This window comes from Parasteatoda tepidariorum, chromosome 3, assembly GCF_982258835.1.
Source record: "Parasteatoda tepidariorum strain Cologne lab strain chromosome 3, Ptep-v5.0, whole genome shotgun sequence".
NCBI lineage: Eukaryota > Metazoa > Arthropoda > Arachnida > Araneae > Theridiidae > Parasteatoda > Parasteatoda tepidariorum.
Genome location: NC_141757.1, coordinates 27,181,750 through 27,200,674, shown reverse-complemented (window position 1 = coordinate 27,200,674; position 18,925 = coordinate 27,181,750). Strand labels below are relative to the sequence as shown.

Here is an 18,925-nt window from a genome sequence, read left to right as displayed (position 1 = left end):
TAGCAGCTGTTCTTTTTGTTCTGTTTTGAGTAAACCAAGCCCGTCAAGAATCAGTCCTCCTAAGTGACACATTTTCTTTTCTTTCACAAAGATTTCAATTCTTTCACTGAATATTTTATTACTTAACACAAAGAGAGGCATGAAGTCATGTAGAACCTAAACAAATAATTATGCATTAAAGTTGCCAGGTTCACAAAGCAAAAATATATCAGTTACTATAAAATATATAAACAAATAATAAATCTAAGTTAAGTAAAAAACGTTGCAAGGAAATAATTATATTTTAATGAATTCGATGTGCAATACGGCCTTGTATTTAATTAACTTCACGTTAATTAACATTCTAATTTATGTAGGCTGACTTAGCATCTTGACCATCTTGTTTATGAATGATCAGCTGTGATGCTGAAGTCATAGGTCACATGATTGTGTATCAATGATCTTCTTCTTGAAGTGCAAGTACCCAATTTTGGAAAAAAACAGTTGATGTAAATTTTGTGATTTTGATTTTCTAACGACATTTATGTTTTTTATAGCACTGGTTTTATATTCAGAAAAGTTTATTAATTGGTAGATCAAAGTTCATTAGTTTCAGATTTGGTACAGTGATGCAAAATCCGTTCAATGCATTCTACTTTTCATATTATCAAGTATTATTTGACTAAAAAATTTATTTATTGTGTTTCTGAAAACATAAATAAACAACTGCTACAAGTTTTCAGTTCTTGTAGCTGTTTTTTTTCTTCTAAAATATAAAATTTTATATACTATTAAATATTTATTTTATTAATTTATTTATTTTATAAATTTATTTTTTAAACTTTTTAAAGTCATGGAAGATTTGATTAAGATATGAAAATATTTAAAAAAATATATTTATCAATAATAGTTATTTATATTTTGTGTTTGCATTTTTTTTAATTCCTTTAATTTATTCAATCTTTTTTAAATGACATTTTGATATATATGTAAATCATCGCAAAAAATTAAATTATGTAAATAAAAGATTTTTTTTGTGTGTTTTTAGCAATGAGAACAATTACAACAATTTTTGGCAATGTGAACAATTATAATTTATTGCATTTAAATGAAATAATTTTGATATTTTTAAATTACAAATCTTACTCAAATTAACAAAAATATCAGGTGGTTTTATTCTGCTATTACTATAGAAATATAAGTGTTTAAAGGAGAAAAGTTGTATGTAAATAACTTTCTTTTTAGATGTCTCAAAATTCAACTCAGATTGTGGACATTATTCTGTGTGTGAACTATTATTAGAAGGTTTATTAGAAGATGGAGGATTAGAATCAGCATTTTGTAATGCAATAAGATCTGAATTGGAAGAAGCAGAATTCATAAACATGGTAAGAAAAATAATTAATCAGTTATTATCTTTTGTATTGTTTACTATTTCATATAAATTGATTTACATTTATAACTTCTAGAGAAAAAAAAACAATCGTTATTGCAACTCATGTCACTCCAATTTAAAACAATTTATAATTATTTAACTATAAAGATCATAAAATTTACTTTTAAATTATAAAATTATCGAAAAATGTTATGGAAATTTCATTGATTTGTTATTTTTACAATGTATGCATTTCATTGTTTTAAATGTAAATAATTGTTTTTTAAATAGAGGCTTTGTCATTAAAAATATTTTTTTTAAGATTTTTTTTGTGGAGTTATTGATGAGTTATTTTTTTCTTATCTGAAAGGTTCATATAATTATAATTTTAAATTTATCTTTGAGTTCATGTTTTTTTGTGCATTGTTAATGTATATATTTTTTGTTCCAAAAACAGGACAGCAGTGTTACTCTCAAGAAAGAAATTAACAATTTAATAAAGTCAGAAGTTGATTCTAGTCAATTGGAAACCATGTGTGATAATACATCTTCTGATAATTACTTAAACTCTTCATCAAAGTTTCCTCTTTTGCATCTTCTTCAACAACTAATGAGGTATTGTGTTAAATTTAATCCTCTCAAAAAAAACATAGCAAATTAATATAATGCCTTTTGTGACTTAAACTTTATTCTTTAATGTTTGTGTTCCAAAACAATTTTAGTTATATTGCATAATTTTACTGCCTCAATATGTTGTTGTATTCGACGGAACCTTCCCTAATGTGAATACTGATTTGCATAGAGTTGATTTTGCATAAATTCATGTTAAAACAATGTGTTTTTTTTAAAGTTACATTTAAATAACAAAGCATTTTCATATTACCTCAATAATAATGTTATACTTGAAATTGTTTTTTAAAATTTTGATTGAAAGAAAACTTTATATGTGTAATATATATGCATTTTTTCTTACTCCTGTTTTGATTTCTTAAGATGATTCATGACTTAAATTTTCTGTAAAAATAATTGTGTATGCATCTAAAAATATTGCTTAACCCCGTCCCACCCTCGTAAAGGGGCATCCGGAGATTACTGTTGACTCTAAGTGTGCGCTAGTGACCTCTCAGCAAAAGAAAACGAGGATTAAAAAAGGTAGGCTTGGTGGCGATTCATGGCAACACGTCGGAAAAATGGGCAAGGGTGGCAGAAGCAACTCCAGGGAAAACCCTGGTTGATGTAGGTTGTGCGCCGCACGTAGGAAAATTTGTTAAATAGAAAATCGCCCTTTAAAAAAGGCTTAAACTACACAAAACAGTTTTTAAATTCAAAAACATTAGACATGATTAAAAAAGCAATTGATACACCTTTATCTTGTAAACTAGTATCTACTATTTATTTTATAAATCTTAGCCATAAAAGAAATCTACATGGAAAAGGGGCCGTTCAAAAGGTACGTACATCCCGAAGGGGGGGAGGGGATTTGCTATTTTGTATGGTTTTGTACGATGGGGAGGGGGGGAGGTATTATACAAAGTACGTACATTATAAGCATGCACCAAATTTAAATTTGACTTTTTCCTACACACTCCTTAAATAAATATTTAATTTTATTTGAAACATAATTATTTTAACTAATAAAATGTATGTACTCTAAAAAATTCCTCTAACTGTAATTGCTTAAAAATAAAGATACTTATCAAAAATCTTATATCATTTGATTGTATAATATTTAATTGTCTATCGAAAAACTGTTGATTGCAGAATTGTATTGGCTTAATTTTATAAGAAAAAATTTAGGTAGAATCTGATATACACACGCTTTATATCGCGCATTGTGATTGGGTTATGCCCTTGTCTTTTACATGCATTGAAAGATACTGCCAAATATCATTAGTTTGTTTGTGGAAATTAAATAAAAGTGTTTAAAAGCATATATATATAATTTTTCTCCGTTTCTCCACCTCTTTGCAATTGAATTTTATATTAGAATTTAAAAATAAGTGTTTTCTCATTAAAGTACACTTCATGTATTTATAATCATGTTTACTTCATAAATTTTTATTTTTGACAAAAAAAATTACTGTTAGAAAGTGTTTTTCTAGCTTTGATTTCTTCAACTGGAAACAATCAATCAGAAACTATTTTTATATTTATTTGTTATGATGTCTGTTTTATCCTTGAACAATTTCATACAAGTATGAGATAATATCTACGCAAACGTTAATTTTTTTTATATAATAGAAATACTATATTAACAAAATTTGTATTGAAATTGAAGATTTTTGGAGATCATGCAAATTTAACAATTAGTTTTCTGAACTGTTAAACAAATATCTTATTATTTATTTTATTAATTTTTGAAGTTTAGTTGTTAATTTTTTGAATGATTGTGACATATGGTTATTTTTTTCCAGAAATATTTCATTTCATACTGAAAAGAAATTAGAAGAAAGCTGTTCTAAATGGGCTGAGAGTTTATCTGGCAGTTCATCATCCATACAACTGCTTTTAAAGTTTCAAAGACTTTTAGTCTTTCAATTCTATGTCTTATCAGAGTTTTTTTGTGATATTAAACCTGAAAAAGGTATAGAATGATTTCTATATATTCTTATAAATTCAGAATAGTAATTGAATATTAAAAATATTATTTCATCTCAAAAGTTTAATTACGTATCAATAATGAAAGGAATATTTTTGTTTTAATTATTTTGTATACACATGATAGCCCTTTAAAAAAAGCTAGAATTTATTTTACTCTATTGTATATTATAGTCTTCATGTATCTATTTATTTTGCTTTATTTGTATATATTTTTAATTTCTATTTGCTCTATAAGAGTAACAAAAATCATTTTGAAAATTTCAGTTCTTTCTTTAAAAAAAAATCATTTTTTTCTAATTTTATGTACAGAGTATCTGCGCACCTAGAAAGTCATGAAAAATCATGATAAGTCATAGATTTTGGAATCGAACAAAATTTGTCATGATTTTAACTATTTTTTTTAAAAAAAATCATGAAAAGTCATGGATTTAGGTCGCCGAAAAATCAAATTATTAAAATGGAATTTACCCCCCTCCCCCCAATTTCATGGTGTTCCGAATATCTGAATTTGTAACAAAATTCCCACTCACAGTCATATTCGAAAAGTATTCCCAAATGTGAACAGAAAAATCAGGAGTATTTCTTTCCTTTCCAGTGAACAAGAAAAGTGTCTTAAGAATGTAATTCTGCAGAAAAAAAGGATAAAAAATACTTGCTTTTGCATTTTTTCAGCTATTTTATTGCTTCAACTCTTTCTCTGTTTTTTAAATTTAAAATCTATAAATATGAAGATACAGAGTATGACAGTTTTTGGTTATACCTATCATTTCAATGGATATTATTATAATGTTTTTTTAAATTTATTGTTGTGTTTTTGTCGGAGAAAATAGTAACTTCATTAAGTCATGAAAAATTCTTGGAATTAGTCATGAATTTGAAAATCTAAAATGTAGCAGATGTAGCTTCTAACAATGAAATAGCCAGTGAGAAAAATTTATTTCCATAATATTTTTTTATCGCTCTGTTCAATGTTAACAATTTTTAAGGTTTTTTTTTTTACTTATGCATCAGCATGCCTTCCAACATTCGAAGTTTTTGTGAAATAATTTTTATTTAAATGGTAGTGAACTTTGACAGAAATCTTAAAAAGAAATAGAATTTTACGAAACTTGTGTCAGTATTGAAGAACTAGATCGTTTGTTTGTTCAACTTTTTATTTTATTTTTAGATTATTCTGATTATTACTCAGTGAGGAATCAAATATCAATAATTACACATAATTAAATGTTAATTTATTACTGAAATGTAATAAAAACTATTAATATCGTTTCTGAAACTATGGAAGTTCTGTAGTAGTTTGAGAGTGGGTATCAGTCTTGCATGTGGAAAGTTTCATAGCAAACCTATTTTTCATTATTAGAGAAGGGAAAATTGCATTGGGTAGAATCTTTAAAATTTGCTCAACTGCAAAATGCCGAAGACATAAACTTATCTTATTAAAAAGATATGATATTAACTGCTAAAAAAGTGTATTTGAAAAATGGAATTTATTAAATTATTCCAGATGGAGCTTTTATTTTACCCATTTGAATTTTGCTTCGGACTTGTTTTGAATTTAAGGCAAATAGCTTTTCTATAGCAAAATTCCGATTTCCCAATAGGAAAGATATCTGTTATTAAGAAAATTCTATCTAATTCTGCTCAGAACTGCAGTGTTCTGGAGTTATGCCAAGTGTTATAACTTTAAATGTGTAACAGCGGTATTTTATTATGAACACAAAGACATTAATATAAACGTTCTTTAAATAGTCATTATATTATAACAGTTGTAGTTGTTAAAAAAGTAAGATTATGTTTAAAACTTGATACATGAAGAGGAAAAATTTTGTTAACTGACCTTGATCAGACATTTTTTGTTTTTTTCTTAAACTCTGCTACATTTATTTCACCAAGTTGAACCTCTTTTGAATTTAAATCTTCCAATTTATTTTGTTTTTCCTTTTTACTAACTTTCAGATTATATGTTTTTTATTTTCATTTTTTAGAGGAAGAATCCAGAATTTGTAATGCGCAGTTCTTAGCTTTGACTTCCCTCATCAAGAAATATGTTAGTTCACTAATTTCTATTGTGAATAAGACAATTGTATTGGCTCATTCCGTAGCTGGTTATGATCTTCATCGCTTCATAAATGTCTCTACTATTTTAGAGAGCGATATCTCAGGTTTGTGTAAAAAAAAAGTATTAATTTTTAAATGATAATTTTTGTATTTCTTTTTAATATTTCATTATTATGGAATTGCTTTTTGAAATTTTATAAGTTTTTGTCTTAATTTTAGATTTCTTTATTCTTACTGCTTATTTTTTTCATGTAAGTTTTCATTATTCAAATTTTAATCTATCCTTTATTTATTTATTTATTTTTTATTTTAGTTATTTATTGCGTTATTTATTTATTGTTTTATTTATTTTATTTTATTTTAATGGATTTTATTGTGTATTTTTCAATTTTTTATTAAGTTGAAAAAAAAATTTTTTTTGGTTTTTATATTTAAAAAGAACATTAAAATGTTAAAATTATCTTGCACAAAAAACTTATTTTTTTGCTCAATTTTTATAAGGGATTGTTTTAACTAAGCAGTTTTACTGCTCCAATATGTTTATTTTCATAGTCATAACCTTAAAATAGAACTATAAATTGCACAATAGTTAGCTTATGCATTTATTGAATAAAATGTTTTATTAAACTTGTATATTAAGTAAACAAACACATAGGAAGTTTAAGAAATATTTGTATTATGTTGTATTGTGAATAAGTTTGAAATGATTTTTCTGAAAATGGACTCTTTATTGTGCCAAAAGAAAGGTACATTCATTATCAAAAATCTTAACTGATAAATTAATAGCAAATTCATTGGTTTTCCCAGATTTTTCTGGTCTCATATAAATTCCATGTTGTAAATCTGTTAGTCTTTTAAGGTGATTTTATTATTGACTCAGTTTGTCTATTTAGCCTAAAAGCCAAAGTTCTGCTCATATACAGGGTGTGTAGCGTTTGTAAAAAGTACTTAAAGGTGCTTTTTTGGGGATTTCGTTTTTAAAAGCTTTTAAAGGTGCTTTTTTCAGCTGGCGTTTTTAAAAAGTGCTTTTTTTCCGAATAATTTTTTCCCCCTTCAGTGATATCTGGCGGATCCCATGCATTTCACGAAAAATGGGGAGTTTGCTACGTAATCATTCACGCAGACTTCATGTCGTACCCACATTATGACTTGCGCACGCTTGAAACCGAAACCCGAGTGCTCCAATTCGGATAGAGAATATCAGATCCTTATGTAATGTTTTTCTTTTTAATTTATTTTAATTTTGTTCTTGTTTATTTTATTTTACTTCTAACGCTTTTTTTGAGGTAGGGGGTAAGGGTTCTGAGTTCAGGGTCAAGTTGAATTCACTCGGTGATGTGGGAAAGTACTGATTGTTTCGATTTACGCCCGTTTCTTTTTGGGTTTTTTTTAACGCTAAAACTGTTTATAAAGAGTTTTTGTTTTTCAATAATATCATTGATTGAATATGAATTTTTTGAGTGCTTGAAAATTTTTGTAAAGTGCTTGAAAAGTTTTTAAAAAGTGCTTATTTTTGATTCAAAGATTTGGCTACGCACCCTGATATAGCTTATGAATCTTAGATCTAATTGAGTGGTAATTGAACGAAGCAATGCCTGGAAAATGCAACATGTGGGGCAGGTTATAATATGTTAGTACTTCTAATCTCCTTTTCAAATCTCTTGGTTTTAATTGACTTGGTAATAAGTTTTCTTTGCTCTTAAACTATTCTCGTAACTTTAAGGGGTAACTAAATTGCTTTTTAAAGACTCCATACATTTCTTCAAATTCTTCCTGTATTTGTCGCAAATTTATTGACGTCTCCCATTCTGCATCTGCAAAGGATTCATTTTTTGATCTTAGGTATCAAAATTACTTATTTTGTGAAACCTATTAAGCTTGTACTCAGATATTAGAACCAATGGACCCCCATAGGACTCACATATCAATTTGGAGCCTTTAGATACTTTAAAAAGAAAAGAAAGAAACGGACATAGAAAATTAAAGTTTCCTGTTAGGATATTTCAATGCAAGCAAGTCAACATATCTTGAAGCTCAAAAAATTTGTTGTTTGCATTTAATATAGTTGAACAATTACATATAAAAACAGATAACTACATTATTTTTGTTCATATATGTTGGGTAATGTGCTCTTATATATTGTTATTTTGCTTTTTTAATACTACAGCATAAATATGCCATTTATTTATTGGATAAGTTGTCTGCATCTTATTACAAAATTAGACATACAAAAAAATAAAGCTTGTGTTGACACTTTAATGAAATAGATGGTTAAGTTAGTATTTGGTGTTGTGTAATGCTTTACCAGTTTCATCAAAATTTCCTTACTGGGCACCCACATGAGGAAATATCTGGGTACATAACTGTCTTCTTTCGGTTCGTTTTCTTCATGTTCAATGTAGTTTTTTATTTAATAATGCTCTCTTATGTGAATCCTTTAAAACTTCTTAGTACGAATTTTCCATAATGCTCACTCACTGGGAAAAATATTGTGGCACGTTACTGTCAGGTTTAGAGTTGCTTAATGCTCCTGCTTGTGAATTCTTTAATACCTTCTAGTACTTCTATAGTTATGTTTATTTACTTACTTTTAAAATTTTATATTCAAAATTAAAACGCATTGTTGTACCAATCAGAAGTTTTCCTAAAACCATACAGCTAGTTGCAGAAGAGTAATACTATAATATGATTTTGCCCCTTGAGTGATAATAATGTTAAAATATTTTTATTGAAATTGATATCGTCTTTAATTTTCCATATTAAATAATATTTTCATTATACATTATCCATTTATATATTTGTCTGATTTTCAATAATATTATAAAATGTATATGTATTTTTAGGAGTTCTTTTACATGAGTTGTTGATTTGTTTAATTCAACTGGAATTGCTACACCCAAATTTAATTCAGAAATCATTATTGCTGCCGATTCTTACACAATTGCATAGTAATTTAGGGAAGTTTAACCGTTTAGCTCCTGGATTAGACAAAGAAAATGTGGCTGATTTATTGATGGGGAAAACGTTTGGTAAGTTGCTTAAAGCTCATTATTATTTCTATTAATACAGTAGGGAACCGATTATCCGGAACGGTCGGGACCATCGCTATTCCGGATAACTGATTTTTCCGGTTTTCTGAATCGCTACAAAAAGCCGTTTTTTTATAGTTAAACCCAACTAAAAAAAAAAAAAAAAATTTAGAAATAATCATAAAAATAAAAAAAAACGATGAAGTAATACACTAACGATTATTTCCAAAATGATGGTAAGGTAAACATCTATAAAAAAAGAAAGAAAAATCGTAAAATCTTATGAGGAAAAAAAAATTTTTTTTTTAAAAAAATGGCGAGAAAATTATTGAATTTCGTTTCGGTTTTTTGGTTTTCCGGTTTTCTGATTTCCGGATAATGGGTTCTGTACTGTATTGAAAATTATGTCCATTTTATAATGTGCCTTTATCTGCGCACTTTTAAGAGTGCTCTTCCACGAGACTAAGGCTGCTTTCTGACTACAAATTAAAAACCAGTGCTTTTTCAAATTGCCTTTTGAGTATTAAAATTCAATTATTAAAAAAATTGTTATAATTATTAAAACTTTTTAAGGAAAGGTATAATAATAGAGAATGTTTTTCATATTGTATGAGGGAACTATATGATGGTAATTTTGAAACTGTGAAGCGATATTACTCGATTCAGCAAAATTTTTTGTCAGTTTTGGTCTAGAGATTGGTATATAATAATTTATTTAATTGCTGGAAATAAAATTCATTTTTTTTAAAATTAAATATTTTACTGTCGAATCTTGATATCACAGCGTCTAAGGAAATAATAATGAACTCAATGTAAAAAAGTAACAAAATATAACAATTGCAATGTTAAATTGATACAAAACTATATCGATTTAATAAAATTTTATATTCACCAGATAAATTTTCATTATATTTTAATGTAAGTTCCAAATTAAAATTATTATTAGCTTATTTAGAAAAGTGAGTTAATTAATAGTAAAAACACTGAACTGTAAAACGGAGAAATTACTATAAATAAAACTATTCTAATTGACTTTATTTTGAAGTTTTACTTAATATGAAATAATTTATTAGTTTCTTGCAACTGAACATTGTAGATTTAGAAGAGTACCACATGTTCATATGTTCAGTAAATGTCAAAGCAATGATTTGAGTTCATGTCAGCTTTGAAAACGATCCTTGAAAGAATGATTCGGAAGCTTCTTAAGAGATTAATCCTCTTTGGCTAATTAAAAATAACTTTATCTACAGCTTAGAAATTGGAAAATCTTTTTTTTTATGTGGTCTTCTGCTTATTGCATTTGCAATTACAATTCAGTGCAATTTTTTCAAAGATGTTTAAAACTTTTTTTTTTTTACATTATTAATTTTCAAATGTGTAGGCAAAAAGAAATTTTGAAGTTTATACTCATTCATTGCATATAAATATTGTTGCATTTATTTAGATTTTTTATACCCTCTTTTTAGCTACATATCTATATCAACAAACAAAGGAAGCAAGTGGAGAGCAAGACTTTATTTTTAAATCTGATCTTGACAATCACAACAAAAGTGGTGGATTTTGGAGGGTTTTAGAAGGAAAAGTTTATGACCTTCAACAATTTTCCTTACCTAATTCTAACATCAATTTTAAGGATTTCTCAGGTAGTATATTGGATGTGTTTTACTATAATGTTAATTTTTATGTTATATTTTGTTTTAGTTTTTAATAAAATTAGTTTTCACTGGTTTTCATACTAATTTTTTTAACTTTTATCAATTTAGAGTCCACCATAAGATACCTGAGTGCTTTTGAAGTGCAATGTTCAGTGGATCAAAGAAAAAAACAGACCACTCTGAATAACTTTTGAGCTAATGATTGGATCTTCATGTTCTAGTACTCAATCTAAATGACTCAAGAGGTTGGGCTTGAATATGCTAATTAATAATGCAGACGATAATTTAAGTTACGAAATCAGACACAAAAATGTACTTTCTCTGAATAAACATATCTTTTTTTTGATTGGCGGATTCAGCTTTTTGACACCCAAAATATATTGGTAACCGAAATCTGGGAAATATGGTTCCCATAGGTTGGTCAAAGTTTGAGTGGTACAAAGTTTGGATTCCTTAATGTTAATTTTGCTTTTTTGTAATTTGCCACATCTCGAGAATTTTGAAGCAAATTGAAGAATTTTTGCACACAATTATAAAATTTGCTTTGCCAAACATAATTCCATGCAAAAAATACATTTCAGTAAATATTTATTATTTTTTATTGTTTTATTTAATAATAACCAAAAAAATTTTGAATTTTAAGGTGTACAGATTTTTACATCATTTTAAATTATCTAATTTTGCATGGCAAAATACGAAATTTGAGCGAAATCGGTTGAATAGTTCCTGAGAAATGGGATTTTAAAAAAGTAATATATTTAAAATTTGATGTCTCAGAAACTATGTATTTTGCCATGTAAAACTAGATACTTTAGAATGGTGTAAAAAATTGTATACCTTACAATTCAAATTTTTTTCGTCTATCATTAAATAAAATAGTAAAAAATATTAACTGAAATTTATTTTTTGTGTAGAATAATCTTTGGGAAAACGAATTTTATATTTGTGTGCAAAAATTTTTCAATTTGCTTTAAAAGTTCTTGAGATATGGCTAAATGAGCGAAAAGTAAAATTAGCATTAAAAGATCCAAACTTTGGACCGCTCACCAGACCAAACTATGGGGACCATATTTCCCAGATTGGTTTTTGTGTCTGTTTTTGTAGCTTAAAATTTCGTCTCCACTTATTAATTAGTATATTCATGGTCCCCTCCTCCAACCATTAAATTTGAGTCCTAGGACATCATGATCCAATCATCAGATCAAAAGTTATTCAGGGTGATCCATTTTTTTTGGCGTACTGTACGTAAAAAGTATCCTATAAAGTATCTTATACAATTAGATTTAAAGTGAAAAAAAATCAAAGTTTTCTTGTTTTTTCCCCCTCTTTCTTTTTTTGGGATAAGAAGAATTTACCAATTTAAAATACCAGTTTTTGTCCTTTCTTCTCATTTGTTTCTGCTATTTTTTTAAATGAAATATTGTAACCAGACACATCTTTATAGACAAATATTTTACAGAATTTTCTAAGATGTATCTCTCTCTTTTTATTTTTCAAAGCATGAATGTAAAGATTGTCTTTACTTCAATTATTTTAATTAAAAATTTTGTAAATTTTATCGCAAAATTCAATTTAAGTTCTGCAGTCAAGTTTGTTTATATTTTATTAGTTTTATATAATGATGTTTTTGTTTGTTATTATGTATTTTTTTTTTTTGTTTTTGTGTAAGTAAGTCTTTAACTCTTATTTTAAACATTGAAATGTGATATTTACAATTGTTTTTAAAAAACAGTTCAACATAAATGATATAAGTTATACATTTATTTATCATATAAATAAATATAAAACTTAATACAAAAAGAAATAAGTTTATCAAATTTTATGCATTACACATGCTTTGTGAAAAATATCTGTAATAAATTATGGGATTTGTATAAAATGTCATTTAAATACAATAATGCTTTAATGTGTTTCTTTAATAAATATATTTATTCTCTCTTAGGTATTGATATTACTGAGGTTATTAAGAAAGCTGATCTAACTGATTCACAAAAATTGCTCTTAGAGGGAAAATGTATTGGAAAATACTGTGATGTATGAAATTCAATTCTTATTAATTTTTTATTGCACCTTCTTTGTACACTTTTTTTTAATATTAATGCTCATAATGTGTAGAATTTTCTCAGTAAATTGGTTTTCCATCATTTTTTATTCCCATTAGACTTTTTTATCTCATTATTTTAGCCACCAATTTGTTCTTTCGTGATGGTTATTCATTTTGTAGTGCTGTAAATGTATTTATTTTACAGGAACTGTAAATAAAAAGATCTTTTATGTTTTTGTCTATTCATGCATATTTTTAATTCCTCTTTTAATATTTTCAGTATAATTCTAAAACTTTCCAAAAAATGGGATGCTGGAACTTCTCTGGAAGGTTGGTTGATGTTGAAAGGAATCTGAGCTATCTCCTTGGACTTGGTGTGAGAAATTCGATCATCAGCTGCGATATTAAACAATGTGAGAAAAAATACTGGAAATGGATGACCTCAACTTTGATGCAAGGTGGCCTCTTAACTGGGCAAGATTTAAACAAAGACTGTAATTTACCTACTATTAAACCAATAGGTATGCATTATAATGTTCTTAAAATAGTTGCTTCGTTATATTTCTTTCACCATTCAGGTAAAATTACATATACAGCATTCACCGGCTCAGTTTCATTTTTTTTCTTCAAATTAAAACTAAAATTCCACTTGTTTTTCATTTTTTTATTTCATTGCATCTGAAACGAAAGATAATTATTTAATTAAAACGTGTTATTTTAACTATTATTCTGAATTGCAGCGTGTAATTTATATAACATTAATACAGGGATGAGATTTTTCCGCTTTTTAGCTGATTTCCGCATTTTTCACTTTTATCTCTTGAATTTCAGCTTTTTTATCAAAAATTCAGATTTTTCTAAAAATTTAACTTTTTTTAATAAGTATTCCGCTTTTTCAGAAATTCACCGATTTTCAAAGAGAAACAGAAAATTCAAACTACATAGCTACCAATCCTTTCTCATTTTGACTTATTTTAGCTATTTTTTCCCCTTTTACTTGCAGCAGATAAGATTTTCCGAATTTTTTACCCGCCCTCCAGATAGGTCCGATTTTTCTAGTTCAAACGACTCTGCATCTGACAAGCCTTTTATAGGTCCCAAGCCTGGAATCTGCTAATATCTCGATTCTTATTCACACGATTTGAATATTGTAGGTAGTAACCAGGTAGTTTTTCAAGTAATAATTGTCTCTTATGTGAACTGAGGAAAAATATAATTTCCAGCTTTATTTTTTCAATTGGTAATTTTTATTTTCACTAAATGTTAAGTATCAATGTAATCATTTATATAATAATAAATTAGTACACAATTGTATGTCAACACATTATTTATTACCTTAAACTGTCTGAAATTTATTATTAAAGGTTTGTGCTTGCGTAAAATTTACTATCGTGGAAATTCAGCTTTTTTGCCTTTTGGCTAATCTCATCCCTGTAGGATGATAGCTTACATTACCTTCATAGACTAATTTTCATTTTTGCATAATATGGTCCAGCTAATTTCAACTGTGATGATATAATTTTTAAGGAATTTTCCATAACTTTTCTATAATTAAGAAAACCTAGTCCATCAATATCTTGTACATCATTACCATAAATATATATTGCAAGATTTATCTTTAGAAAATAAGGGATCAATATCCATCATTCAGCCAGATTTTATCAAAGAAAATTCTGTTGCCTAGCTTTGGTAAAGTGAAGTCTAGTACAGTGAAGTCTTGAATTATCAGTGAAGTGATATGTTGTTAAGTAAACAATGTATCCTAATATTGACTTACCATCAGAAGGAAAACCCCTGCCACCAGACAAATAATATCGGTTTCTACGATAACAGGTTTTTCCATTTTATGGCAAGTAGGATGGAGGGCAAATTTTTCCATTGGTGCAAAATAACCGATAGGACTGGGCGATGCATGGGAAAATACTGATTTTATGCAATCATCGTTGATACGATGTTTGTATCCGCAATTTTTCGAGGCATCAGAAATTTCTATGCATTGTTGACATCGATGTCTATATGCGGGATGAGGAGAATAGTGAACCCAATTGTACATAGATGGTTTCATGAACAGCATTTCTCCCGATCATGACATTAATGACCCCTAGCTAGCGTGAAGAGTATTTTTCTCCGATCATAGATGAACAGTGATGGCTGTGGCAAAGGTCGCTGTCTTTCCCCGTGTTTCTGCTATGGTAACTCATGTTTTTGCTGACATGATAAATTCTGATGTGATGGAGAATCAAAGTGTTGTTGAATCTCTTAGTTAAGGAAATGCGCTTTCTTTTAATTGTGCAAATCCTTTGATGTTGCTTTTTTTTTACAATCAATCCAGCCATTTATCGATTTTCATTGCTATTAATGCAAAGACATCTACAACGAAGAGCCATTACATTACGACCACCCTTCATCTATAACAATAGGCTCGCACAGGTTTTCATGGTTTCTCGCCCAGGAACAATGTTTTTATGGAGCACATTAGGACCCATATTCCTCATAGAACAATCCCTGACATCTGTAAGCTACTTGAACATAGTTGCAGACCAGGTTCACCCATTCATGGCAACAGTTTTTCCTGCGGGGGAGGGTGTTTTCCAACAGGATAATGCACCATGTCATAAGGGTCGAATCGTCATGGAACATTCCAGTTTCAAGTCATGTCTTGGCCCCCAAATTCACCTGACCTTAATCCGATAGAGTATTTGTGGTCCTACTTGGAAAACCAAATTCGTGCTGCCACGCTACCCCCTCACAATGTGAGGGAATTGCAAGACCAGTTGGTGAGCGCTTGGTACCAGATACCTCAGACTACCTATCAGCACCTTGTGGAATCAATGCCATGGCAGGTGCTAGCAGTTTTGAGGGCTAAAGGTGGTCCTATATGTTATTAGCAGGGTGGTCATAATGTAATGGCTCTTTGGTGTACATCTTCAGTTTTTGAGAAATAATAATCATTGCTAGAAAATATTAGAAATGTAATGTTTATTTATTATTTTATTTTTATTCAACAATCCGTTTTACTTTGTAATGCATTCTTTTAATAAAAAAAATTTGATCGTAATGAACTAAATTTAAGATGGAGGGTGACTCAGAAATTGTGTGCTTTTTGGCGTTAGCTGTTCCTAAATTTTCAATCTTTCTCAATCCATCAGAAATTTTTTTATTTTTCTGCTTATAAATATTTTTATAAGTGCTGGCTCAATGTGCATTTTAATTTTGATTTTATATTTTTTATTACTTATGTAATGAGATAGGCTGTCGGAGGTTAATTTCTGCTGTACCCTCTCCTCCTGCTCAAGTTGTTCAGCCTATTTTTATTTTCAATGTGTTATTTTCAAAACAAAAGTGCAATTTATTGTTGATAACTAATCAAAAAGGGCAGGAATTCGAAATTAAGCGATAACAAATGTTAAACATGAATGTAAGAGTTATTAGAATGTTAGAGTGAAGCTACATCACAATTCCAAATTAGTAACATCGCCCAGTCCTAATCACTGATATAATGTAACAGGACCATAGAAAGTAGGTAAAAATAGTTATAGAGGAGACTATTGCAGTAAAAATATTACGTCATTTTATAATCTTCAATCTGTAACAGTTTTGTTTCAGCACCAAAGTACTGTTTGTGCTGCCATAAATGAGAATAACTTGTTTCCTTAGAGACAAACAGAAATATGTTTGAACATTGACAGTTTTTTATCGTGACCTTTCCATGCTGATGGATATCTAATCTAGTAGATACCTTATTATTCTTAAATTATAAACTAATATCTTATTGCAAAGAGAAATACTTTAAAGTGTTTATATATTGTAAGTTTCTTAATTATGATTTAGGTGCGAAAATAAGCAAACTGAATTTATTCTATCTTGTACTTTTTACCATTATATAATTTTTTTTTTAGAGTCAAGTTCTAAAGAAACTAGTGTGAAAGAAAAACCTAATGATTTAGTTTCGTCTTTTGATCGCCAAATGCAGTTTCTTCGAAATATCGAGGAAAGCAGGCTAAGTGATCCCCATGTTAAAAAATTCTTCTATTTATCCCAGGAATTTTATAAAGAAAAGTGTTACCATTTTCATCAAAATTTCCCTATTGATCACCCACTGGAGGAAATATCTCGGTACGTAATTGTTCTATTTTGTTTTCTTTCTATTCAATTCAATAAAAGCTAACGAAATTTTTGCTATTTTTTAAAGAAGTACAGTAGGGGACCATCGCTATTCCGGATAACTGATTTTTCCGGTTTTCTGAATCGCTACAAAAAGCCGTTTTTTTTATTGTTAAACCCAACTAAAAATAAAAAAATATTTAGAAATAATCTAAAAAAGAAGAAAAAACGATGAAGTAATACACTAATGATTATTTCTAAAATGATGGTAAAGTAAACATCTTTCAAAAAAGAAAGAAAAATCTTGAAATCTTATGAGGAAAAAAAAAATTTTTTTTCCTTATAAAATTTCAGGATTTTATTAATTATATTTCATCAGGATTATATTTTATCAATATTAGTACAGAAAAATCTGATCTAATGATTTAAAAAATTTTAATACATGTGTAATTGTAAATGAGCATGTAAATTATGTAAGAAGTATACAGACATTAAAATCTGACAGTGTTATAGTTTCTCTTTTGTCTTATATTTTTCTGATTGTTTTTTTAATGAGTGCAAAACTTATTTTTATTTAGCCTTGTTACTGCATTATTGTTGAAACATTTGAACATTGTCGATGTCTGTCTGTCACTTTCTGAAAAGGACTCTACTGACTTACCTCCTGAGCTACAACTTGTTTTGAGGAAGTGCTATCAGCTAAAATATAGAATAATTAAAGTATGCATTAAGTTTCCATAATTTTTATTTTCCTTTCTATTTTCTTCTGTAAATAAAAAAATTCTGATTAATCCTGATTTAGAAAAAGCCTAGTTAAAAAGTTGAAAATCTTTTATCTTAATGGTCCTTCTGTATATTCTTCTGTATGACCATTTGCAATTTACTGTACCTGAAAAATCAAACTAATTTATATTATTGCAGTAATTTTATCTTAAAATTGGGCTGAATTTTTGTTTCTGAATATGTTTATTTCATTTTTAGTTTCTTTTATAAGTATTTTTACAATTATATTGAAAAATTTTGAAAAAGTTTATTAATTTCTATTGATCTTTATGTAAAACATTAGTAGCTTTATTGATGTAAAACTATTGCATCTTATTGTGCTAAATGTCAGGGAAATTTATTTCCAATAATGAGAAACAAGATTATGCAATTTAAAAAAAAATGCTATTTTACATGAATTACATTCATTATTCTTACTAAAAAAATTTAAAAAATAAAGTAACTTTTTTATGAAAAGCAATTTTTGATGCATTTTGAATTAGTTAAATTGAAAAAAAAATTAATGCTATTAGGAAGCTTGTTTTCCAGTAAAATTATTATTTTTTTAAAAATTTTACTCATATCTTTAATTTGTTTTTATTTAAGTACATATGTTTAAAAGATCCATGATCAAAATTCAATCAATTTCATAATTATCATTCACTATCATGTTTTCATCATCATTATCATGTTTTTTTTACAATTCTTTTTTTTTTATGAAATTAGACTTTTTTTTTGTTCCAGTTAGAAAGTTGTAAACCTATAGTTTTATATTCTTTACATTTTTTGGTGAATTTGGTACCGTCATTTGCAATTTACTATTGCTAAAAATATCTATATTCTTGCAACAAATTGAACTTTAATATTGCATTTATGGATAAAAGTAGTTGTCACTGATTTTAATATTTTCTTTACAGATTCTTAATAGTTACTATAGCTGAAAAATCAAATTAATTTATACTTCTGCAACAAATTAAAATTAAATATTATATGATTAAAAGATCTATATTCTTTGATCTATATTCTTAAATTGAAATCAAACATTGCATTTTATGGACAGTAATGTGTAATGATTTTAATATTTTTTTTCAAATGCTTTATAGATAATGTAACTGGAAAATCAAATTAATTTAAATTTTGTAATAAATTAAAATTAAATATTTTATTTCTGAATAGTAGAAACTGTTATTAATTTTATTAATTTATCGATGTTTTTTAGATACTGTAGCTGAAAATTGTTTTATTTTACATTATTTTACATTCTTGCAAATAATTGAAAATTTAACGTTATATTTTTTATAGTAATTATAACTGATTT

General features: G+C 27.4%; 1 protein-coding gene across 1 annotated transcript in view; it reads left to right on the top strand.

The window, feature by feature from the left end:
- HERC2 (E3 ubiquitin-protein ligase HERC2) overlaps positions 1-18,925 on the top strand; it is a 144,796-nt gene that overhangs the window by 39,311 nt on the left and 86,560 nt on the right. The window contains exons 18-27 of the mRNA XM_087158997.1: positions 1,225-1,367; positions 1,812-1,969; positions 3,769-3,938; positions 5,941-6,117; positions 8,857-9,042; positions 10,509-10,685; positions 12,640-12,731; positions 13,022-13,262; positions 16,641-16,857; positions 17,424-17,565. Of these exons, the coding sequence (XP_087015123.1) occupies positions 1,225-1,367; positions 1,812-1,969; positions 3,769-3,938; positions 5,941-6,117; positions 8,857-9,042; positions 10,509-10,685; positions 12,640-12,731; positions 13,022-13,262; positions 16,641-16,857; positions 17,424-17,565 (1,703 nt within the window). The remainder of the gene's footprint in view (positions 1-1,224; positions 1,368-1,811; positions 1,970-3,768; positions 3,939-5,940; positions 6,118-8,856; positions 9,043-10,508; positions 10,686-12,639; positions 12,732-13,021; positions 13,263-16,640; positions 16,858-17,423; positions 17,566-18,925) is intronic.